At 43.9% G+C, this 27026-nt stretch overlaps 2 protein-coding genes across 3 annotated transcripts in view; one reads left to right on the top strand and one right to left on the bottom strand.

The window, feature by feature from the left end:
• The window catches only part of LOC134568465 (zinc finger protein 850-like), an 88491-nt gene extending 82424 nt beyond the window's left edge, over positions 1-6067 (bottom strand). The window contains exons 1-2 of one of the 2 annotated variants that reach the window (XM_063427072.1): positions 5963-6067; positions 617-678 (exon numbers count right to left, since the gene is read on the bottom strand). The gene's annotated coding sequence lies outside the window, so the exon portion shown is untranslated. The remainder of the gene's footprint in view (positions 1-616; positions 679-5962) is intronic. The other variant, XM_063427073.1, reaches the window with a different exon arrangement.
• LOC134568466 (zinc finger protein 585A-like) overlaps positions 1-27026 on the top strand; it is a 284984-nt gene that overhangs the window by 200450 nt on the left and 57508 nt on the right. Inside the window, exon 6 of the mRNA XM_063427074.1 lies at positions 1067-1077. Coding sequence (XP_063283144.1) covers positions 1067-1077 — 11 coding nt within the window. The remainder of the gene's footprint in view (positions 1-1066; positions 1078-27026) is intronic.

Below are 27026 nucleotides of genomic sequence, written 5' to 3'. Positions count from 1 at the left end.
ATGCAGGGAGGTGTGACTAGGGTTCATAAACAAAGGGATTTAACTCCTAAATGGCAGAGGATTGAGCAGTGAGGATGCAGGGGCATGTTCTATACACCAAAACTGCTTCATTAAGCTGAAGTTGTTCAGGTGACTATAGTGTCCCTTTAAGTTGCCTAATAATTATGCACAGTAATAGTCACCTGCACACACAGATATCCCCCTAAAATAGGTAAAACTAAAAACAAACTAAAAACTACTTCCAAAAATATTCAGCTTTGATATTAATGAGTTTTTTGGGTTCATTGAGAACATGGTTGTTGTTCAATAATACAATTAATCCTCAAAAATACAACTTGCCTAATAATTCTGCACTCCCTGTATAAGTATCCTGCTGGGGCCAATTCATACAACATACACAATGCATCACATAGGTCTGCATACATATACTGTAACTAAGCCCCCATTGTTTTTGCCTAGATTAGGAGTGTATTACTATTGCATTATGTAAGCCTTGAAGTTGGTGTTTAGTGAATGAGTGCGTGTGCTGGATCTTTTATGTTTATATATATATATATATATAATATGTTTATAGATTATAATAAACATAAACTAAAAAAAAAGGCACTGAACTTACCAAATAGAGATTGACAGCTGCTGTTTCTGTTTTAGGGAAAGTATTTTCCAATGAGCTCAGTTCTAAAAAAGAAAAAGAAATTGTAATGTTATTTTATGTACCTTGCATTCAGTTATCAAAACTATTCAGTGACACAATACAACACACCACAAACAAATGCAAGCCCTCCTCACACATAATACCTCTACTGGCCGTTTGATGGATCTCAGCTTACCTTCTATGGGGACTTCTCTATGTTCCTCACTGTAGCGGAGAGCCGATCTTTCACTATTCAGCTATTCTCCACTAGAGATCCCAGGGAGGCTCAGGAACAAGGTGATGGTAACCTCCCACACATCTCCTCCCCTCCTCTAGCATCATAATCCCCTTATAATGTACATGAATTTCCACAGTTTCTGGATGTACCCCTAAACGTAGGGGTACCCCTTTAAGAATGGTATCCCCTGGTAGCCCTGATCTGGGTGAGCAACATACTCAAAAATCACCCAGATCGGACCAGGGGTTCGGGAGTTATGACTAGGTGTAGTTTTGACCGACCGCTGGGGTAAAGTGTCCGAAAACAGTTCCATGTATTTTGGCCCTGCGGTCGGTCACAAACAGGAGAATATAAACAGGCGAATTATTGATGTTCTGTAGCCTGACGAGGATTCGGATGAATCCCCCAGTTCGTGGGGTTCCTTCTACCGAATAGCGGGCCGTTCGGTAGTTTCCCCACGAAGTATTGGGAGTCTGGAGGTCTCAGCGGTGTTTGCCTAGTCAAGTGTCCGATTTCGGTTCCAGACACTCGACGGCAAAACACCGCTGTTCGGCAGTCTAAGATGGCCACCGCCACGTGTTCGTATCCCGAATGGCGGCCACCCAGAGAACAAAGACCACACTGCACGGATTATTAATTACCCGTTTGCAACATTGTTGCAAACGGTAATTGAAGGCACACTTTACACAAGGTGGTCTGGTTGTTCGGTAGTTTCATTCCCTTGTTTTATTCGAATGATTCTACCGAACAACCAGAGGAATACAGTAGTTTACACACATTAACTGGCAATATAAACAAATACAATTATTCCCATGAATGTTGTAGGACAGCCCAGTACCAATCCGCTACACCCACATACATCAATAAGCCATGTGCACCCATGACCATGATGCCAGTTCACTTGCTGTCCTTCCTTGAAATACTTTTGCATTCCGAGAACACCCATCAGACTTGCTCTGGTCCAGTCATCTAGCCATCACTATTTGACCCTTGTCAAAGTCACTCAGATCTTTTTGCTTGGCCCTTTTTACGCTTCTAACACAAATTCAGGAACTGACTGCTCCCTTGCTGCCTAATTTATAATACGGAGTATCTATACGCTGATAATAAACATGTCGCTCTGTATAATAATATGGAGTATCTATGCACTGATAATAAACATGTTGCTCTGTATAATAATACTAAGTATCTATACGCTGATAATAAACATGTCACTCTGTATAATAATACTGAGTATTTATACGCTGATAATAAACATGTCGTTGTATAATAATACTGAGTATCTATACGCTGATAATAAACACGTCGCTCTGTATAAAACGGAGTATCTATACACTGATAATAAACATGTCGCTCTGTATAATAATACTGAGTATCTATAGGCTGATAATAAACATGTGGCTCTGTATAATAATACTGAGTATCTATACACTGATAATAAACATGTCGCTCTGTATAATAATGCGGAGTATCTATGCACTGATAATAAACATGTCGCTCTGTATAATAATACTAAGTATCTATACGCTGATAATAAACATGTCGCTCTGTATAATAATACTGAGTATCTATACACTGATAATAAACATATCGCTTTGTATAATAATACTGAGTATCTATACGCTGATAATAAACATGTCGCTGTATAATAATACCGAGTATCTATACGCTGATAATAAACATATCGCTCTGTATAATAATACTGAGTATCTATACGCTGATAATAAACATGTCGCTGTATAATAGTACCGAGTATCTATACGCTGATAATAAACATGTCGCTCTGTATAATAATACCGAGTATCTATACTCTGATAATAAACATGTCGCTGTATAATAATACCGAGTATCTATACGCTGATAATAAACATGTCGCTCTGTATAATAATACGAGTATCTATACTCTGATAATAAACACATCGCTCTGTATAATAATACCGAGTATCTATACGCTGATAATAAACATGTCGCTCTGTATAATAATACCGAGTATCTATACACTGATAATAAACATGTCGCTCTGTATAATAATACCGAGTATCTATACACTGATAATAAACATGTCGCTCTGTATAATAATACTGAGTATCTATACACTAATAATAAACAGGTCGCTCTGTATAATAATACGGAGTATCTATACACTGATAATAAACATGTCGCTGTATAATAATACGGAGTATCTATACGCTGATAATAAACATGTCGCTCTGTATAATAATACGGAGTATCTATGCACTGATAATAAACATGTCGCTCTGTATAATAATTCTAAGTATCTATACGCTGATAATAAACATGTCGCTCTGTATAATAATACTGAGTATCTATACACTGATAATAAACATATCGCTCTGTATAATAATACTGAGTATCTATACGCTGATAATAAACATGTCACTCTGTATAATAATACTGAGTATCTATACGCTGATAATAAACATGTCGCTCTGTATAATACCGACTATCTATACACAGATAATAAGCATGTTGCTCTGTATAATAATACCGAGTATCTATACGCTGATAATAAACATGTCGCTGTATAATAATACCGAGCATCTATACGCTGATAATAAACATGTCGCTCTGTATAATAATATGAGTATCTATACTCTGATAATAAATACATCGCTCTGTATAATAATACCGAGTATCTATACTCTGATAATAAACACGTCGCTCTGTATAATAACACCGAGTATCTATACGCTGATAATAAACACGTCGCTGTATAATAATACCGAGTATCTATACGCTGATAATAAACATGTCGCTCTGTATAATAATGGCGAGTATCTATACGCTGATAATAAACATATCGCTCTGTATAATGATACTGAGTATCTATACACTGATAATAAACATGTCGCTCTGTATAATAATACTGAGTATCTATACACTAATAATAAACATGTCGCTCTGTATAATAATACGGAGTATCTATACACTGATAATAAACATGTCGCTCTGTGTAATAATACTGAGTATCTATACGCTGATAATAAACATTTCACGCTGTATAATAATACGGAGTATCTATACGCTGATAATAAACATGTTGCTCTGTATAATAATACTGAGTATCTATACTCTGATAATAAACATGTCGCTCTGTATAATAATACTGAGTATCTATACACTAATAATAAACTTGTCGCTCTGTATAATAATACGGAGTATCTATACACTGATAATAAACATGTCGCTCTGTATAATAATACTGAGTATCTATACACTAATAATAAACAGGTCGCTCTGTATAATAATACGGAGTATCTATACGTTGATAATAAACATGTTGCTCTGTATAATAATACTGAGTATCTATACGCTGATAATAAACATATCGCTCTGTATAATAATACTGAGTATCTATACACTAATAATAAACATGTCGCTCTGTATAATAATACGGAGTATCTATACGCTGACAATAAACATGTCGCTCTGTGTAATAATACTGAGTATCTATACGCTGATAATAAACATGTCACGCTGTATAATAATACGGAGTATCTATACGCTGATAATAAACATGTCGCTCTGTATAATAATACAGAGTATCTATACTCTGATAATAAACACGTTGCTCTGTATAATAATACCGAGTATCTATACGCTGATAATAAACACGTCGCTCTGTATAATAATACCGAGTATCTATACGCTGATAATAAACATGTCGCTCTGTATAATAATACCGAGTATCTATTCTCTGATAATAAACATGTCGCTGTATAATAATACTGAGTATCTATACGCTGATAATAAACATATCGCTCTGTATAATGATACTGAGTATCTATACACTGATAATAAACATGTCGCTCTGTATAATAATACTGAGTATCTATACGCTGATAATAAACATGTCGCTCTGTATAATAATACTGAGTATCTATACACTAATAATAAACATGTTGCTCTGTATAATAATACGGAGTATCTATACACTGATAATAAACATGTCGCGCTGTGTAATAATACTGAGTATCTATACGATGATAATAAACATGACGCACTGTATAATAATACGGAGTATCTATACACTGATAATAAACATGTCGCTCTGTATAATAATGCTGAGTATCTATGCGCTGATAATAAACATGCCGCTCTGTATAATAATCCTGAGTATCTATACACTGATAATAAACATGTCACTATGTATAATAATACTGAGTATCTATACGCTGATAATAAACATGTGGCTCTGTATAATAATACTGAGTATCTATACGCTGATAATAAACATGTGGCTCTGTATAATAATACTGAGTATCTATACGCTGATAATAAACATGTCGCTCTGTATAATAATACTGAGTATCTATACGCTGATAATAAACATGTAGCTCTGTATAATAATACTGAGTATCTATACGCTGATAATAAACATGTCGCTCTGTATAATAATACTGAGTATCTATACACTGATAATAAACATGTCGCTCTGTATAATAATACTGAGTATCTATACGCTGATAATAAACATGTCGCTCTGTATAAAATACTGAGTATCTATACACTGATAATAAACATGTCGCTCTGTATAATAATACTGAGTATCTATACGCTGAGAATAAACATGTCGCTCTGTATAATAATACAGAGTATCTATACACTGATAATAAACATGTCGCTCTGTATAATAATACCGAGTATCTATACGCTGATAATAAACATGTTGCTCTGTATAATAATACTGAGTATCTATACACTGATAATAAACATGTTGCTCTGTATAATAATACAGAGTATCTATACGCTGATAATAAACATGTCGCTCTGTATAATAATACCGAGTATCTATACGCTGATAATAAACATGTTGCTCTGTATAATAATACTGAGTATCTATACACTGATAATAAACATGTCGCTCTGTATAATAATACTGAGTATCTATACACTGATAATAAACATGTTGCTCTGTATAATAATACTGAGTATCTATACGCTGATAATAAACATGTTGCTCTGTATAATAATACTGAGTATCTATACACTGATAATAGACATGTCGCTCTGTATAATGATACCGAGTACCTGTTATGTTTGATGATAGCTGACTTACAATAACATACCGTCTATTAATCAGCCAGGATTTATTGATCACAAGTCACATATTATGTTCGATCTCTTTGTTGATATACACATTCCTGCTGTAACATACACCCAACATGGCCGAACTCCATACACACACTGGGAAGAGAGCAAATCTAGGGGGTGTATCCATCCCAGCATGCCTTGCACACTTACTACAGGAGCTGGTTAGGGACAAACTGTGCATTGTGCAAAGCTCCCCTAGAGGGGACTGCTGGTATACACCACAGTATCCACATAATAATGTAATCACTAGTCTGTATAATAATACTGAGTATCTATACGCTGATAATAAACACGTCGCTCTGTATAATAATACTGAGTATCTATACACTGATAATAAACACGTCGCTCTGTATAATAATACTGAGTATCTATACACTGATAATAAACATGTCGCTCTGTATAATAATACCGAGTATCTATACTCTGATAATAAACACGTCGCTCTGTATAATAACACCGAGTATCTATACGCTGATAATAAACATGTCGCTGTATAATAATACCGAATATCTATACGCTGATAATAAACATGTCACTCTGTATAATAATGCAGAGTATCTATACGCTGATAATAAACATATCGCTCTGTATAATGATACTGAGTATCTATACACTAATAATAAACATGTCGCTGTATAATAATACCGAATATCTATACGCTGATAATAAACATGTCACTCTGTATAATAATACGGAGTATCTATACGCTGATAATAAACATGCCGTTGTATAATAATACTGAGTATCTATACGCTGATAACAAACACGTCGCTCTGTATAAAACGGAGTCTCTATACACTGATAATAAACATGTCGCTCTGTATAATAATACTGAGTATCTATACGCTGATAATAAACATGTCGCTGTATAATAATACCGAGTATCTATACGCTGATAATAAACATGTCGCTCTGTATAATAATACCGAGTATCTATACTCTGATAATAAACACGTCGCTCTGTATAATAACACCGAGTATCTATACGCTGATAATAAACATGTCGCTGTATAATAATACCGAATATCTATACGCTGATAATAAACATGTCACTCTGTATAATAATGCAGAGTATCTATACGCTGATAATAAACATATCGCTCTGTATAATGATACTGAGTATCTATACACTAATAATAAACATGTCGCTGTATAATAATACCGAATATCTATACGCTGATAATAAACATGTCACTCTGTATAATAATACGGAGTATCTATACGCTGATAATAAACATGTCGTTGTATAATAATACTGAGTATCTATACGCTGATAACAAACACGTCGCTCTGTATAAAACGGAGTCTTTATACACTGATAATAAACATGTCGCTCTGTATAATAATACTGAGTATCTATACGCTGATAATAAACATGTCGCTGTATAATAATACCGAGTATCTATACGCTGATAATAAACATGTCGCTCTGTATAATAATACGGAGTATCTATACACTGATAATAAACATGTCGCTCTGTGTAGTAATACTGAGTATCTATACGCTGATAATAAACATGTCACGCTGTATAATAATACGGAGTATCTATACGCTGATAATAAACATGTTGCTTTGTATAATAATACTGAGTATCTATACTCTGATAATAAACATGTTGCTCTGTATAATAATACTGAGTATCTATACGCTGATAATAAACATGTCGCTCTGTATAATAATACTGAGTATCTATACACTAATAATAAACATGTCGCTCTGTATAATAATACGGAGTATCTATACGCTGACAATAAACATGTCGCTCTGTGTAATAATACTGAGTATCTATACGCTGATAATAAACATGTCACGCTGTATAATAATCAGGAGTATCTATACGCTGATAATAAACAAGTCGCTCTGTATAATAATACCGAGTATCTATACTCTGATAATAAACACGTCGCTCTGTATAATAATACTGAGTATCTATACGCTGATAATAAACATATCGCTCTGTATAATAATACTGAGTATGTATACGCTGATAATAAACATGTCGCTCTGTATAATAATACTGAGTATGTATACACTGATAATAAACATGTCGCTCTGTATAATAATACCGAGTATCTATACGCTGATAATAAACATGTCGCTCTGTGTAGTAATACTGAGTATCTATACGCTGATAATAAACATGTCACGCTGTATAATAATACGGAGTATCTATACGCTGATAATAAACATGTTGCTTTGTATAATAATACTGAGTATCTATACTCTGATAATAAACATGTTGCTCTGTATAATAATACTGAGTATCTATACGCTGATAATAAACATGTCGCTCTGTATAATAATACTGAGTATCTATACACTAATAATAAACATGTCGCTCTGTATAATAATACGGAGTATCTATACGCTGACAATAAACATGTCGCTCTGTGTAATAATACTGAGTATCTATACGCTGATAATAAACATGTCACGCTGTATAATAATCAGGAGTATCTATACGCTGATAATAAACATGTCGCTCTGTATAATAATACCGAGTATCTATACTCTGATAATAAACACGTCGCTCTGTATAATAATTCAGAGTATCTATACGCCGATAAGAAACACGTCGCACTGTATAATAATACCGAGTATCTATACGCTGATAATAAACATGTCACTCTGTGTAATAATACTGAGTATCTATACGCTGATAATAAACATGGCACGCTGTATAATAATATGGAGTATCTATACGCTGATAATAAACATGTCGCTCTGTATAATAATACCGAGTATCTATACTCTGATAATAAACACATCGCTCTGTATAATAATACCGAGTATCTATACGCTGATAATAAACACGTCGCTCTGTATAATAATACCGAGTATCTATACGCTGATAATAAACATGTCGCTCTGTATAATAATACCGAGTATCTATTCTCTGATAATAAACATGTCGCTGTATAATAATACTGAGTATCTATACGCTGATAATAAACATGTCGCTCTGTGTAATAATACTGAGTATCTATACGATGATAATAAACATGTCACGCTGTATAATAATACGGAGTATCTATACACTGATAATAAACATGTCGCTCTGTATAATAATACTGAGTATCTATACTCTGATAATAAACATGTTGCTCTGTATAATAATACTGAGTATCTATATGCTGATAATAAACATGTCGCTCTGTAAAATAATACTGAGTATCTATACACTGACAATAAACATGTCGCTCTGTATAATAATACTGAGTATCTATACGCTGACAATAAACATGTCGCTCTGTGTAATAATACTGAGTATCTATACGCTGATAATAAACATGTCGCTCTGTATAATAATACTGAGTATCTATACGCTGATAATAAACATGTTGCTCTGTATAATAATACTGAGTATCTGTACTCTGATAATAAACATGTTGCTCTGTATAATAATACTGAGTATCTATACACTACACAACCACACACATCATCCACTACACAACCACACACATCACCCACTACACAACCACACAAATCATCCACTACACAAATACACACGTCATCCACTACACAACCATACGCATCATCCACTACACAACCACACACATCATCCACTACACAACCACACACATCACCCAAAACACAACCACACACATCATCCACTACACAACCACACACATCATCCACTACACAACCACACACATCATCCACTACACAACCATACACATCATCCACTACACAACCACACACATCATCCACTACACAACCACACACATCATCCACTACACAACCATACACATCATCCACTACACAACCACACACATCATCCACTACACAACCACACACATCATCCACTACACAACCACACACATCATCCACTACACAACCATATAATTAGAAAGAAAGTGGAGAAACCCTAAGCTCAATTACAGTCAAAGTGAAGAGCAGGGTACCCCAATTTAGGCAGATTGAATTTAAGAAAGGCAATCTGCTCCATGAGATGAGGTGACATATGTGAGCGCTGTGGATTCAATATATTATCGGTTACCGAAAACACACGCTCACTTGGGACAGTGGTTGGCGGACATGAAAGCAGCTCTCTCGCAACCAATGAGACTGCAGGCCACACACTCTTCTTCTCATCCCAATAGCTAAGAGGGTCGACATTATGGGGCAAAGGAGGTTCAGAGAGGTACGCTCTGACCATTTCTGAGGCAGTACTCTCCTGTCTGCTGCTAGCACTCTCAGTGGGTCCAACTATATCCTCAAGCAACTCTTCCCAAAATGCAGCTGCTCCACTCAGTTGTGTGGTGGTGGTGGTAGTGCCACTGCTTCTGCTAGAAGTGGCCGACATCTCAGCCTCCTGCTGAACTACTCCCTCATACAGCATTCCCCTCTTTTGCTGCCAGTCACACACCCTCTGGATCAGTTTCTCCCTCCAATGTGTTAAGCTATTGGATCTGAGTGCAAGCTTTCCCTTAATCCTTGGATCACACAGGCAAGCTAGCATCACTTCAGGAGAATTATCCAATCACTCACGTAGGCGAACTTTAAGCTGATCCTTCAGCCTCTTGACCAGAGTTACTACATCAGGATGTAAAGGATCACCTTGAACAACCTCTTGGCGTCCAAGGAAGACACCCATCTTGCTCCCTAGATGGGTGAAAACAGGGATTACCTGTCCCAGATTGGCAGTGTTCAAGCTTAAATTTTCAGTGGCATCCCTGACAGGGCTGCCATCAGAAATTTTGGGGCCCCTGACACAGCTCAAGGTCTGGGCCCCCCGGCGCCTGCACCTGAGTCCCCCCCCTGAGTCCGCCCACAGGGATGCAGTGTCTGCAGGGCCGGTGCAAGGCATTTTGCCGCCCTAGGCAAAAGTAAAGTTTGCCGCCCCCCATGTGACATCACAGTGCCCCACCCATATGATCTGCCATGTTAACTAACGCCAGTGCTGGAGTGCCGCCGTGTTTACAATAAAAGGCCTGCAGGGACAGGCTATAGACACCAGAACCACTACATTAAGCTGCAGTGGTTCTGGGGACTATAGTGTCCCTTTAATGTGAGGTAAATTAGAGATTAGTGCCACAAATAATATACTAGATTGCCTACTTACAACCAGATGAGGATGATGATGGGCTTCAGCTGCCGTCTGGCTCCACTGGTCTGGTGCAGAACAGGCTCTCTGGAGGCGGTTTGTAACTGTGGTCACAAAAATCTATGTTCTGGGAGAACGGGAAGCAGCTCCATTTTTTGAGGGCCCTTTACACAGCTCAAGGTTTGGGTCCCAGGGTCCACCTTCATGTTTCACCAATGAGTTTGTTCAAAGGGGTGTGTGTGTGTGGGGGGGGGGGGGGGTGTCCTGATGTGTGTAAGGAATGCATTGTGTGAATCTGTGTTTGTATGTGTAAGGGCTGCAAGGTGAGTTTGTGTATGTATGGGATGCAGTGTGTGTGTCTGTAAGGGATGCACTGAGTGTGTGGAAGGGGTGCATTGTGTGTTGCTGTGTGTAAGGGATGCATTGCTTGTGTATGTGTGTCTGTGTGTAATGCATTGTGTGTTTTTCTGTGTGCAAGGGGTGCATTGTGTGTGTGTGTGATGGATGTCAATCTCTCCCCCTACCCCCTTCAATTTCCTTCTTCTCCCCCCCTCTCCAATTTCCTTCTTCTCCCCCTCCCTCTCATTGCCTTCTCCCCCTCCAATTTCCTTCTTCTCCCCCTCCCTCTCATTTCCTTCCTTCTCCCCCCTCCAATTTCCTTCCTCCCCCCTCCAATTTCCTTCCTCTCCCCCTCCTCAAATGTCCTTGCTCCCTCCCCCCTCAAATTTCCTTCCTCTTCCTTCTCAAATTTCCTCCCTTCCTCTCCCCTCTCCCTCAAATTTCCTCCCTTCCTCTCCCCCCTCCCTCAAATTTCCTTCCTCCCCCCTCAAATTTCCTCCCTTCCTCTCCCCCCTCAAATGTCCTCCCTTCCTCTCCCCCTCCCTCAAATGTCCTCCCTTCCTCAAATTCCTACCTCTCCCTCCCCTCCCTCAAATTTCCTTCCTCTCCCCCCTTTAAATTTCCTCCCTTCCTCTCCCCCCCAAATTTCCTTCCTCTCCCCCTTCAAATTTCCTCCCTTCCTCTCCCCCCCCAAATTTCCTTCCTCTCCCCCCTTCAAATGTCCTCCCTTCCTCCCCCCCCCCAAATTTCCTTCCTCTCCCCCTTCAAATGTCCTCCCTTCCTCTCCCCCCAAATTTCCTCCCTCTCTCCCTCTCCCCCCACTCATTTAAATTTACTCCCTCCCTCTCCCCCCACCCCCACTCCCACTCCCACTCACTCAAATTTCCTCCCTCTCCCCCCCACTCACTCAAATTTCCTCCCTCTCCCCCTCCCCCTCCCCCACTCAATCAAATTTACCCGGCGGGCGCGCGAGGGAGCACTCTCCCTGGCTGTGTGCTTCCTCTTCAGCTCCCTCGCGCGCCGCGTACTGATGCCGGAGCCGGAAGATTACGTCATCTTCTGGCTCCGGCATCAGTACGGTGCGCGAGGGAGCTGAAGAGGAAGCACTCAGAGGAGAGTGCTCCCTCGCGCGCCCGCCGGGTGTCAGCAGGGCCAGCCTCTGGGGGACCCTGAGGTGACTGGCTGCTGGGCCCCCCAGGAGAAGAGGCTGGCCCAGTGGGTACATACCTGGGTCGCAGGGCCCACTGCGACCCGGTATGTACCCACTGAATGTGGGGCCCGGACGACCTGAGCAGTCCGGGCCCCCCAGGACCGCCGGGCCCATGACAACCATTGCGGTTGTCATGCCCTGATGGCGGCCCTGATCCCTGAATGGTTTCAGGACTGCCACTAGCTGAGCAATCACTGTCCAATCGTCTCTACCTAGTGGAGAACCAATACCAATGTACTGGTCTGATGCCAGACTATGGATTGCCCTCTGCTGCTCTAAAATCCTCTCCAGCATCTCTACAGTAGAGTTCCACCGTGTACTGACATCTTGTCGTAGACAGTGTGTGGGAAGACCTGCCGTCTACAAAGGCGGCGGACAACATTTGGCTGTGTGCTTTATTGTAGATGGTGAAACCTAAATCACTAAAAACTTGGGACAGCCGTACATAGTATTTTTCTACGGACTCGGTCTTATCCTGTTTGATATCCTTGATCAGCTTGATCCAAATTTTCTTGTGCCCACGCCTTTAGCTGGTAGCAAAACTCTACCCCAGAGTGGTAGTCAGTGTCAATACTGAGGAGGTCAGTATTAAAAGCTCTTTCTAAAATTGGCCAATAAGAGTCTCCAGCCTTAATTTCACACAAATTAATCAAATCCCTCCAGGCTGCGGAGTATGTTTTTTGTATCTGTGCGATTCTCCTATAGAAAGGCATCGGTTGGCGCTCAGGGTCAGGTAACGAGTTAACTAAGGTACTGGCTTGGAGTGGGCTGAACGCCACTGTGAGGAACGGACTCTGCTGGGTTTCGAACTCTGGTTTACATGCTGCTAAACCTCTTCCTTACCACTACACCAGCCTGCCTTTTGCAAATGTACCTGAGATCTGGTAACCTTGACTCTATAAGCATTGGTATCAGTGACAAGTCTCTTCAGCTTTGTCTGGTCATGTGTCTGGTTCTTGGCCTATAAAAGCCACTTCCTGTCTCTGTACCTTTGCCAGATTATTGTGGTTCCTGTACTCTCTAATCAAGCTTGTTCCTGTTTCTCCTACCTGTTGCTGATTTTGGACCGTTTTGACTTTGCTGCTTCTCCTTCCCACTGACCTCGGCTTGCCTCACTACGATTATCATCTCTCTGTTCCAGTCTCCCATCTCTGCTTAAGACCAGAAGGCCACTCAAGGCTCAGGGGCTCAACCACCTGGGTAACGAGTGGCTACCTCTGGCAGAAAACATTGCTGATCTGGCTACTGGACTCCAAAACTTTGTAACATCAATATCATTACAGCCACGTACATTAATGGGGCATCTTTAACTTGTGTGGGTGGGGAAGGGAGAGCGGGAGGGAGAGTAGGTGGTGGAGGTTCATTGTTGTAAAGGATGGGGGGTGAATGTTCGTACATGTATCTATGTGAGCCGGTCGTGTCCCAAGATCCAGACTGGGTGGGGGGCGGAAACATGGTTGGACCAGGCCGGGGAAAGGGCGGGCATGTGAGGGGTGTGTTGAAAGGAATGCAACACGGGGGTGGGGTCTGGTGTTACAGTAACTGGCATCAGAGTAGCGGCGGGAAGAGAGGTTGGGGAAAGAGCAGGGGCGGGCTGGGCCGGGGGGCAGGGAGGCAATTGCCCCCCAGGCCGCCCGAAAATATTTTAGGACCGGCCGCGGCGGGCCGGCCCTTTAAATGCTGCAGCCGCCGAGCGCTCTGTAAAGAGTGCTCAGACGGCTGCAGCTGCTTTTCCCTCCCTCCCCTCCCCTGTAGGTGGCCGAGCTGCACTCCGGTCCGCGGTGCACTGAGTGTGCACTTCCTGTCAGTCCGGCCGGGTACAGGAAACAGAAACTCCTGTTGCGCGCGGAACAGGAGTTTCTGTTTCCTGTACCCGGCCGGACTGACAGGAAGGTGCACACTGAGCACTTTCCTATCACTCCGGCCGGGACCGCGGACTGGAGTGCAGCTCTGCCACCTACAGGGGAGGGGGTAAGAAGAAGGGGGGGAGAGAGTAAGAAGAGGGGAAGGGGGTGGAGAGTAAGAAGAGGGGAAGGGGGTGGAGAGTAAGAAGAGGGGAAGGGGGTGGAGAGTAAGAAGAGGGGAAGGGGGTGGAGAGTAAAAATAGGGGAATGGGGGGGAGAGTAAAAATAGGGGAAGGGGGGGAGAGTAAAAATAGGGGAAGGGGGGGAGAGTAAAAATAGGGGAAGGGGGGAGAGTAAAAAAAGGGGAACGGGGGGAGAGTAAAAATAGGGGAAGGGGGGGAGTAAAAAAAGGGGAACGGGGGAGAGTAAAAATAGGGGAAGGGGGGGAGTAAAAATAGGGGAAGGGGGGGAGTAAAAATAGGGGAAGGGGGGAGAGTAAAAATAGGGGAAGGGGGAGAGTAAAAATAGGGGAAGGGGGAGAGTAAAAAGAGGGGAAGGGGGAGAGTAAAAAGAAGGGAGGGGGGAGAGTAAAAAGAGGGGAGGGGGGAGAGTAAAAAGAGGGGAGGGGGGAGAGTAAAAAGAGGGGAGGGGGGAGAGTAAAAAGAGGGGAGGGGGGAGAGTAAAAAGAGGGGAGGGGGGAGAGTAAAAAGAGGGGAGGGGGGAGAGTAAGAAGAGGGGAAGGGGGTGGAGAGTAAGAAGAGGGGAAGGGGGAGAGTAAAAATAGGGGAAGGGGGGAGAGTAAAAAGAGGGGAGGGGAGAGAGTAAGAAGAGGGGAGGGGGAGAGTAAGAAGAGGGGGGAGAGTAAGAAGAAGGGGGGAGTAAGAAGAGGGGAGGGGGGAGTAAGAAGAGGGGGAGTAAGAACAAGAGTGGGGAGTAATTAGAAGAAGGGGGTAAGAAGAAGAGGGGGGTAAGAAGAAGAAGGGGGAGTAAGAAGAAGAAGGGGGAGTAAGAAGAAGAAGGGGGAGTAAGAAGAAGAAGGGGGAGTAAGAAGAAGAAGGGGGAGTAAGAAGAAGAAGGGGGAGTAAGAAGAAGGGGGAGTAAGAAGAAGAAGGGGGTAAGAAGAAGGGGGGTAAGAAGAAGAAGGGGTAAGAAGAAGAAGGGGTAAGAAGAAGAAGGGGGGTAAGAAGAAGTAGGAGGGTTAAGAAGAAGAAGAAGGGGGTAAGAAGAAGGGGGGAGTAATAAGAAGAAGGGGGGAGTAATAAGAAGAAGGGGGTAAGAAGAACAAGGGGGGGGAGTAAGAAGAACACAGGGAGGAGGGGGGGTAAGAAGAACACATAGGGGGGTGAGAACACACAGAGGGAGGAGTGAGAAGAACACAGGGAGGGTGGAGGGTGGATGAGAAGAGCACAGGGAGGGTGGGTGAGTGTGAGAAGAGACCGTTAGGGGAGGGTGGGGGAGAGGAGAGACCACTAAGGGGCAGGGGAGAGCTCTAAGGGACAGAAGGGACAGCTCTATAGGACAGGGGGCAAGACAGGGAGCTCTTTAACACTACGCACACACACACACACACACACACACAATGCATCCCTATACATACACAGAAACACACAAGCACCCCTATACATACACAGAAACACACAATGCATCCCTATACATACACAGAAACACACAATGCATCCCTATACATACACAGAAACTGAACATGCTTCCCTTACACACAGAGAAACACACAATGCATCCATTACACACACACACAATGCAACCCTTACACACAAAGACAATGCATCATTTGCACACATACACAGAAACATACAATGCAAACCCTTACACACACATGCAAACACACACACTGTTTTTCTTACATACACACAGAAACACAATGCATCTCTTACACTCAATGCACACACATACAGACACACACCTTGCATCCCTTATGCATACAAACACAGATTCACACAATGCATCCCTCACACACAAACAGAAACACATAATACATCCCTTATACACAAATACACACTGCTTCCACTACACACAAACACACTGCATCACCTGCACAAACTGGTATCCCTATACACTACATACCATAAGCACACATATTAGATAACACATAACACATCCCCTACACACTCCACTCCCTGTGAGCGAGCTCATGGGTGGGTGGAACATATAAGTGGACTTATGAGTGGGCCTTATGGGCATACTCACCGTCAGGCACTGGGGCCCAGACCTTGAGCTGTGTAAGGGGCCCCAAAAAAATGGAGCTGCTTCCAATTCTCCCAGAACGTTGAATTTTGTGACCACAGTTGCAAACAGCCTCCAGAGGTCCTGTTCTACACCAGACCAGTGGAGCCTAACTGCAGCCCATCATCATCCTCATCTAATTGTAAGTAGGCAATCTAGTATATTATTAGTGACACTAATCTATAATTTACCTCACATTAAAGGGACACTATAGCTTAATGAAGTGGTTCTGGTGTCTATAGCTGGTCCCTGCAGGCTTTTTAATGTAAACACACACTGTGTGCAGCACTGGCGTTAGTTCATATGGCAGATCATATGGGTAGGGCATTGTGATGTCACATGGGGGGGGGGGGGGGCGGCAAATTTATATTTTGTCTAGGGCGGCAAAAATCATTGCACCGGCTCTGACCCACAGGAGGGGAGTTCACTGATTGCACTGCACTCTCCTCCTGCCCAGACCCGTCTTGACCGCAGTGCAAGTGCCCTCTGCCCTCTGCCCCTAATTTACAGTGGCTCACACTCACAACAAGCAGTGCCTGGAGCCCTTTGCAGAGACGGAAACAAAGAGGTTCTGCGGCAGATGGCCGTCCTGCAAGCCTTACATTAAACAGCTGTTCCCCATGCAGCCACAGGTGGCGTTGTGCTAGGAGACTGATTACTCTTCACTTCCTCCCAGCCTACAGAGCAGCACATGGGGGAGAGTGAAGGAGGCATGATTTAATCTTGAATAAATCCTCTAAGCAAACCTTTATAAATTTGGGGGGATCAGCTCTGTTTCCACAGTTTATTGGTGTTTACGCTTGTAACGGACCGTTTCAGCATACAAGGGGAAAAATGCGTTTAGGCGATAATCCCCTTTTCCATAGACAGACACAGCTACTGCAGAACATCAGAACTCACGAGCTGGATACGAAATGACACTCCGAACTGGAACAGCTGAACAAGAAAAGCATACAATCGGCTTACACTCTTGGCAGTCAGCTTACAATCCAATCCCCCCCAAGAACGAGACGACACTTCATTTTGAGGGTTAAGCAGGAACTCAAGACTGGGACACCCAGTCTGGCTTTTATTACCAACAAGTACATACAGGACACTCCCAGGGGGAGGATGAAATTAACCAATCACATGGATGTACCTCCCACACATTTCCTCCCCTTAGATTAACACTTAACACAATTATACTGTACACCTTTTTCCCCAATTCCTGGATGTACCCCAAATACATATGCTACGCCTCCAAAATAGGTATCCCCTGATAGCCCTTATTCAGGGGGACAACATATGCAAGAATCAGCCCATTCGGATAAATGGTTCAGGAGTTATGGAACTTTAAAGTATTGACCGACCGCATGGGTAAAGTATCCGAAAACAGTTCCATGCATTTTGGCCCTGCGGTCGGTCACAAACAAGGGAATGAAAACAGACGAATTGCCTGTGTTATAGAGCCTGGAGAGGGTTTGAATGAATTCCCTTGTTTGTGGGGTTCTTTCTACCGAACGGGGGGTCATTCGGTAGTTTCCATACGAACTTCTGGAAGTATGGAGGTCTCAGCGGTGTTTGCCTAGTCAAGTGTCCGATTTCAGTTCCAGACACTCGACGGCAAAACACCGCTGTTCGGTAGTTAAAGATGGCCGCCGCCACGTGTTGGTTTCCTGAATGGCGGCCACCCAGAGGACACAGAACACATTACATGATTGCCAATTACCCGTTTGCAACATTGTTACAAACGGTAATTGGAGGCACACTTAATCCTGGGTGGTCTGGTTGTTCGGTAGTTTCCTCAATACAATGAATGGAGTGATTCTACCGAACAATCAGATGAAGGCTGCATATATATATATATAACCCAGGTTAACTGCATACAACAATACATACATGACATTTAAAGTATTAAAGGCAGGATTACTGTACTACGTTCCACAGTCTTAAAGGTACAGTAGTCCCAAAAGTTCCAATATGTCCATCGCTGCTTTTAAAGGGCCAGCAGCAGCAATACCAATTATTACCTGCCCAAATATAGTCTTTAAAGTGCAATATGTCCAGGGGCCATAGTCAGCGGGCAGGAGGCTAGCAGCCAGGCCTCTCCAGTTCACAGTGGCGAAGCTGGTTTCGCCACATTTCTCCCCTTGGCCAATTAGACTAACAGGGTACCTGACTTTCTGCCGGTCAGTGCCCTGGTTAGTCCAGCAACCCACCCACAAAAACAGAAATAACCGAGCAGCCCACCCACACTAACCGGTTACTACATCTGGGTGAGGAAGGATTTTGTCCAAGTTCTGGGGTTTCACCACTGCTGGGTGGGAGACGGGTAGGCTGCCTTGGTGGGTTGCTGAGGGGGCAGAGACCAGCGGTACTCTGTCCTGTTGCCAGCCCTACCACGGGAGTAGTCTGGTGGGCGCCTGGTTGCTGGAGACTGGCTGTCTCCCCTTTAGGTGCACAGCTCGACTGCCGGAGGGGGAGACCGACTGTCTCCCCTTTGGAACCATCACACTGAGGCTGGGGAACAGGACCGACCGTCCCTATCCCTTGTGCTGTAAGTGCAGAGACTACGGTCCCATCTACACAGTTGTGGGGCTTAACATCTCCCCTTGGTGGATTAGGTTGCCGTGGGAGAGAGGGTGTAACAAGTTCCTCTCTCTGGATGGCAAACTGCCGCTGGGGAGAAAGGATGGCACCTTCTGCTCCCTGAGGTACACACTGCCGCTGGGGAGGAAGGACGCTGCTCTCCTCTCCCTTCACCTCACACTGCCTTCCTGGCACATCACTTTGTTGCTGGGGGGCAGGAACAACAACCTCTGCCCCCTGTAACTCAGCCTGCCGCTGGGGAGGATGGACGACACCATCAGCTCCCGGAGACACACACTGCCACTGGGGAGGGAGGACGCTGCTCTCCTCTCCCTTTACTTCACACTGCCTTCCTGGCATATCACTTTTCTGCTGGGGGGCAGGAACAACAACCTCTGCCCCCTGTAACTCAGCCTGCTGCTGGGGAGGAAGGACGACACCTTCATCTCCCTGGGACACACACTGCCGCTGGGGAGGAAGGACGGCACCTTCAGCTCCCTGAGGTACAATCTGCCGCTGGGGAGGAAGGACGACACCTTCACCTCCCTGGGGTACACACTGCCGCTGGGGAGGAAGGACGACACCTTCATCTCCCTGGGGTTGCTCACAGGACCAGTCTATGAGGACCCCTACTTCGGGTTCTTCCTGCCGCCTCAGGGGGGGGCGGCTAACCTCCTCGGATGCAGCCTCTACTCTGCTGCTGTACCACTCTTCCTGCTCATCATACTCTTCGTCCATCTTTGAGTTTTGCTCAGCCATGACCTGGTTCCAGATCCCCTGGAATGTGTCCATGGATATATAACCCCCATACTGGGCCACTTGCTGCCTCACCTTGGCCATAAAATCATCTTCAGCGTCAGAGCCTTCCATACTTGTCTGCTCCAAGTCGCTGGATACCTCTGCTACCTCGGGTACTGCTGGTTGCTGTTGGGCGGGAGGACCGGTTGTCTCTTCCCAGGCCTCATTGATGAGTCGCAGGTAATCCCCCTCCAGGTTCCATTCCTGGTTAACCAAATATCGTAGGTCTGCCTCGAGGTCAATAGCGCCAAAGAGACCCAGCATGTTCTCTCGGATGCCGTACAGGTCCCAAAAACGATAGTCGGTATCTTCCCCAAAGTCCTCGTCACCACTATTATTCCAAAATCGACCGGGGCCAGTGTAATCTCCGCCTTCTGGGAACTCATACTCTGCCATCCTGGGGACACACTGAGCCGCGTACCACTGTAGCGCCTGGTATGCGTCGTCGAGCACCAGTTCCGCGTATACTAGAATCTCGAGTCTAGTCACCCACTTTTCTGTGGTCTGTTTTCTCAGGAGGGGCATCCGCTCTGCCATTCTAGCCAGAATTCGCTGCCTTCTGCTGCGGCGCTGATCCCCTCGTGAATACTGTACTTCCTCTAGGGCTTCGTCCCACAATCTGGCTCTGACAGTCTCTCTGTACATCAACATGTTCTCCTCTGAGACTGCTCCAGACTCCAGGACGTAATCGTCCAATCTAACTTGAAACTTCTCCTCCATTTTCTGAGTTCCTTTGTAGATAGGGTCGCTGTACGGATACTAGCGTTGCCCTCAATTTGTAATCCAAAAAATGGTGTTGTCTGTAGCTGTCCCTCTGGTTGTAGGAACGATCCCACCGCTGCCACCAATTGTAACGGACCGTTTCAGCATACAAGGGGAAAAATGCGTTTAGGCGATAATCCCCTTTTCCATAGACAGACACAGCTACTGCAGAACATCAGAACTCACGAGCTGGATACGAAATGACACTCCGAACTGGAACAGCTGAACAAGAAAAGCATACAATCGGCTTACACTCTTGGCAGTCAGCTTACAATCCAATCCCCCCCAAGAACGAGACGACACTTCATTTTGAGGGTTAAGCAGGAACTCAAGACTGGGACACCCAGTCTGGCTTTTATTACCAACAAGTACATACAGGACACTCCCAGGGGGAGGATGAAATTAACCAATCACATGGATGTACCTCCCACACATTTCCTCCCCTTAGATTAACACTTAACACAATTATACTGTACACCTTTTTCCCCAATTCCTGGATGTACCCCAAATACATATGCTACGCCTCCAAAATAGGTATCCCCTGATAGCCCTTATTCAGGGGGACAACATATGCAAGAATCAGCCCATTCGGATAAATGGTTCAGGAGTTATGGAACTTTAAAGTATTGACCGACCGCATGGGTAAAGTATCCGAAAACAGTTCCATGCATTTTGGCCCTGCGGTCGGTCACAAACAAGGGAATGAAAACAGACGAATTGCCTGTGTTATAGAGCCTGGAGAGGGTTTGAATGAATTCCCTTGTTTGTGGGGTTCTTTCTACCGAACGGGGGTCATTCGGTAGTTTCCATACGAACTTCTGGAAGTATGGAGGTCTCAGCGGTGTTTGCCTAGTCAAGTGTCCGATTTCAGTTCCAGACACTCGACGGCAAAACACCGCTGTTCGGTAGTTAAAGATGGCCGCCGCCACGTGTTGGTTTCCTGAATGGCGGCCACCCAGAGGACACAGAACACATTACATGATTGCCAATTACCCGTTTGCAACATTGTTACAAACGGTAATTGGAGGCACACTTAATCCTGGGTGGTCTGGTTGTTCGGTAGTTTCCTCAATACAATGAATGGAGTGATTCTACCGAACAATCAGATGAAGGCTGCATATATATATATAACCCAGGTTAACTGCATACAACAATACATACATGACATTTAAAGTATTAAAGGCAGGATTACTGTACTACGTTCCACAGTCTTAAAGGTACAGTAGTCCCAAAAGTTCCAATATGTCCATCGCTGCTTTTAAAGGGCCAGCAGCAGCAATACCAATTATTACCTGCCCAAATATAGTCTTTAAAGTGCAATATGTCCAGGGGCCATAGTCAGCGGGCAGGAGGCTAGCAGCCAGGCCTCTCCAGTTCACAGTGGCGAAGCTGGTTTCGCCACAACGCTCATCTCTGTATTAATATTGAGGGATGTCTAAGTAGTAACATCAGTGTGTGTCAGCAGGGCCAGCCGTTGGGGTGGGCAAGCTGTGCGGTCACGCAGGGTGCCATGACAACAGAGGCGCCCGGCGGCCAACACAGCTCACAAGTTGGGTACACCAGCATATTTAATTTAAACGATTCGCTGGTGGTCCACTGGTGCGCACCATCAGTAGGTGCAGTCAGATCATATCCTCTCCCTCGTGGTTCCGGCGCTCAGTTAGTGAGTCAGAGCACAGGCTCAGAGATTCTCTGCTCTGACAACATTGAAAGTCAGAGCCGTGAAGGAGCGGGTATGGCAAAGAGCTACTGGTTAGCATAACATCAATATCCGTTATAAAACCAGAAAAAGGTGGGCATGGATGGTGAACTGATTTGGTGGCGCAATGGGCCACTTGACTGGTTTTGCCCCCCAGGCCTAAGGCTGCCAGCCCTCCCCTGGGAAAGAGGGAGAAGAGGAGGAGGAACAGGGGAGGGGATGGTCGGGGTGAGGGGAGGAGGAGAGGGTGGAGGTAGGTTAATGGAAGGAAAAATGGGCGAGGTGGGGTGAAAGGGTGGGGAAATGGGAGTGGTATTTGGATATGAAAGAGGGGCTGTTGGGGAAGGGATGGGTTCGGGCAAGTAATATCGCCCATCAGTTTGCAACACCGGATATAATTTAGTTTGTGGATTGGTATTATCGTAAGGAGGGGGTTTCACAGTTTTTGGAGGCTTATAGTACACATAAATGGATTGTTTGCCATTGTTTTGTTCAGCCCATCCCTCACTATGTAGGAGTTTTGCAACTCAAAACCATGCTTCCGCTGTATCCAACAGCTTTTTGTCTGTTAACTTGCCTCGTTTCTCTGTGAGTAGTAATCGCCATTCTTCTGGTTGTAACCTTCCCCACGTCCTTATATCTATCCCACACATCTTAGCAATTTTTCCTGCAGACTTTACCGCCTTTTTGCCCTCCCTCTGCATTACAATGTCTACTGCTAGGCTGCCCCCGGCAGGCATCGAACATTTTTGACCCATTGTCACAGACAAGAAGAGAAAAAAGAGAGAAATATAGAGCCGAGAAACAAACAGAACGTCTACTGTGCTCGACTGCCACGGGTGACCCCGTGCGTCTTCCCAAAACGTAGACCGGTCACCGGATCTATAGACTCAACTGAGTATAGATCTACATACGGTTCGAGGGGAGTATGATCACTCTCTCCTCTAATCAATAGGACATAAAACAGAAGCAGAAACAAATATACAGAAATCAACAAACAGGTAGGTGATTTCTCCTTGTTCCCTTCAGTAAAAACTGATTATTAATAATGTTCCTTAACACCCAGACGTATATCTCTTGTAACTTCAATCCCGGGGTCCAAAAGGGAGACCTGCCCCTGCACAGACGCACTTATGGGCTCCTCACCTTGTATAGTTAGTCCCTGCACTCACGCACTTGTGGACTCCTTCCCCTCTGTATAGTTAGTCCCTGCATTCACGCACTTGTGGACTCCTTCCCCTCTGTTATGAAGTACTCACTATAAAACCGCCTGTTTTATTTGTTTCGGAAATATCTATAAGTATCTGGAACAGTTCTCACATAGGGAGTAAGAGACAAAACACTGTCCTGATTTAACCTAACATAGTGACAACATACAACAGGCAGGTAATGGGTTCTGTAAATAACTGGACCGTAGCCAAGATATACCTGTCTTTGGTGTCCGCCGGAGCCGACCTTGGGAGTCGTGGACTTACTTGCAAAGGACAGACAACGGCTGAATAAGACACAAAGCGGGTTATTCTTGCCGTGTCACGGAGGTGATCAGTCTCCTATTCTGTCCTTCGCAGCTTGTCCCGCTCCTCTCTTGTTCGGCCTCGACCAACACAGGCTACGGCCCCACGTTGGGCACCAAGCTGAAGTGGATTCTTTTGCCCTCTGTTGTCTATTTTCAGTCCTAATCAATATGTTCAAGGTATAGCTCATGCATGAGGAGAGAAATAATCACACTGACACGTAAAAGTTCAGTAGCAAAGTTTCTAATTTTTACTGACAGCCTGAGCGTGGCTTTTATAGCCATAAATCGTCACATTCAGCACATATACATTGTATAACCTAAGCTGTAAACATTTTATTGGATTGTGTTACATGTGTTGTAAGCTTTTCATTGGATACTTTTAGTTGCTATGTGTCTTCTCTTTCCTTCCCTTGTTGACACACTCATCTTTATGATAAGGGTGTTTGTCTCTGGGGGAGGTATCGTCATTCTGTTGAGCTCAGCAAGTTCCATAGCCATCGGTCATCTTAAAGCATAGAAAAATATATCTTTAAACACGGTATACAAAACATTGATTTTCACAGTACTTGGTTTGGGTATTTAACCCCTTAAGGACCAAACTTCTGGAATAAAAGAGAATCATGACTTGTCACACATGTCATGTGTCCTTAAGGGGTTAAGATGAGGAATATAAAAGGGGCATTTCAGATCCTACACAGCCTTCTGTATTGTACCCAGCTCTGTGTATTGTATAGCAGTCTCTGTATAGTACCCAGCTCTGTGTATTGTATGGCAGTCTCTGTATTGTATCCAGCTCTGTGTATTGTATGGCAGTCTCTGTATTGTATCCAGCTCTATGTATTGTATGGCAGTCTCTGTATTGTATCCAGCTCTGTGTATTGTATGGCAGTCTCTGTATTGTACCCAGCTCTGTGTATTGTATGGCAGTCTCTGTATTGTACCCAGCTCTGTGTATTGTATGGCAGGCTGTGTATTGTACCCAGCTCTGTGTATTGTATGGCAGTCTCTGTATTGTACCCAGCTCTGTGTATTGTATGGCAGTCTCTGTATTGTACCCAGCTCTGTGTATTGTATGGCAGGCTGTGTATTGTACCGAGCAATGTGTATTGTATGGCAGTCTCTGTATTGTATCCAGCTCTGTGTATTGTATGGCAGTCTCTGAATTGTACCCAGCTCTGTGTATTGTATGACAGTCTCTGTATTGTATCCAGCTCTGTGTATTGTATGGCAGTCTCTGTATTGTACCCAGCTCTGTGTATTGTATGACAGTCTCTGTATTGTATCCAGCTCTGTGTATTGTATGGCAGTCTCTGTATTGTACCCAGCTCTGTGTATTGTATGGCAGTCTCTGTATTGTACCCAGCTCTGTGTATTGTATGGCAGTCTCTGTATTGTATCCAGCTCTGTGTATTGTATGGCAGTCTCTGTATTGTACCCAGCTCTGTGTATTGTATGGCAGTCTCTGTATTGTACCCAGCTCTGTGTATTGTATGGCAGGCTGTGTATTGTACCCAGCTCTGTGTATTGTATGGCAGTCTCTGTATTGTACCCAGCTCTGTGTATTGTATGGCAGGCTGTGTATTGTACCCAGCTCTGTGTATTGTATGGCAGTCTCTGTATTGTACCCAGCTCTGTGTATTGTATGGCAGTCTCTGTATTGTACCCAGCTCTGTGTATTGTATGGCAGGCTGTGTATTGTACCCAGCTCTGTGTATTGTATGACAGTCTCTGTATTGTATCCAGCTCTGTGTATTGTATGGCAGTCTCTGTATTGTACCCAGCTCTGTGTATTGTATGACAGTCTCTGTATTGTATCCAGCTCTGTGTATTGTATGGCAGTCTCTGTATTGTACCCAGCTCTGTGTATTGTATGGCAGTCTCTGTATTGTACCCAGCTCTGTGTATTGTATGGCAGTCTCTGTATTGTACCCAGCTCTGTGTATTGTATGGCAGTCTCTGTATTGTATCCAGCTCTGTGTATTGTATGGCAGTCTCTGTATTGTACCCAGCTCTGTGTATTGTATGGCAGTCTCTGTATTGTACCCAGCTCTGTGTATTGTATGGCAGTCTCTGTATTGTACCCAGCTCTGTGTATTGTATGGCAGTCTCTGTATTGTATGGCAGTCTGTGTATTGTATCCAGCTCTGTGTATTGTATGGCAGTCTCTGTATTGTACCCAGCTCTGTGTATTGTATGGCAGTCTTTGTATTGTATCCAGCTCTGTGTATTGTATGGCAGTCTCTGTATTGTACCCAGCTCTGTGTATTGTATGGCAGTCTGTGTATTGTATCCAGCTCTGTGTATTGTATGGCAGTCTCTGTATTGTACCCAGCTCTGTGTATTGTATGGCAGTCTCTGTATTGTACCCAGCTCTGTGTATTGTATGGCAGGCTGTGTATTGTACCCAGCTCTGTGTATTGTATGGCAGTCTCTGTATTGTACCCAGCTCTGTGTATTGTATGGCAGTCTCTGTATTGTACCCAGCTCTGTGTATTGTATGGCAGGCTGTGTATTGTACCCAGCTCTGTGTATTGTATGACAGTCTCTGTATTGTATCCAGCTCTGTGTATTGTATGGCAGTCTCTGTATTGTACCCAGCTCTGTGTATTGTATGACAGTCTCTGTATTGTATCCAGCTCTGTGTATTGTATGGCAGTCTCTGTATTGTACCCAGCTCTGTGTATTGTATGGCAGTCTCTGTATTGTACCCAGCTCTGTGTATTGTATGGCAGTCTATGTATTGTATCCAGCTCTGTGTATTGTATGGCAGTCTCTGTATAGTACCCAGTTCTGTGTATTGTATGGCAGTCTGTGTATTGTACCCAGCTCTGTGTATTGTATGGCAGGCTCTGTATTGTATCCAGCTCTGTGTATTGTATGGCAGTCTCTTTATTGTACCCAGCTCTGTGTATTGTATGGCAGTCTCTGTATTGTACCAGCTCTGTGTATTGTATGGCAGTCTCTGTATTGTATCCAGCTCTCTGTATTGTATGACAGTCTCTGTATTGTATCCA

Source organism: Pelobates fuscus, chromosome 7, assembly GCF_036172605.1.
Source record: "Pelobates fuscus isolate aPelFus1 chromosome 7, aPelFus1.pri, whole genome shotgun sequence".
NCBI classification, from domain to species: domain Eukaryota; kingdom Metazoa; phylum Chordata; class Amphibia; order Anura; family Pelobatidae; genus Pelobates; species Pelobates fuscus.
The sequence above is the reverse complement of the archived record's forward strand: the minus strand, read 5'-3'. Positions and strand labels throughout refer to the sequence as shown.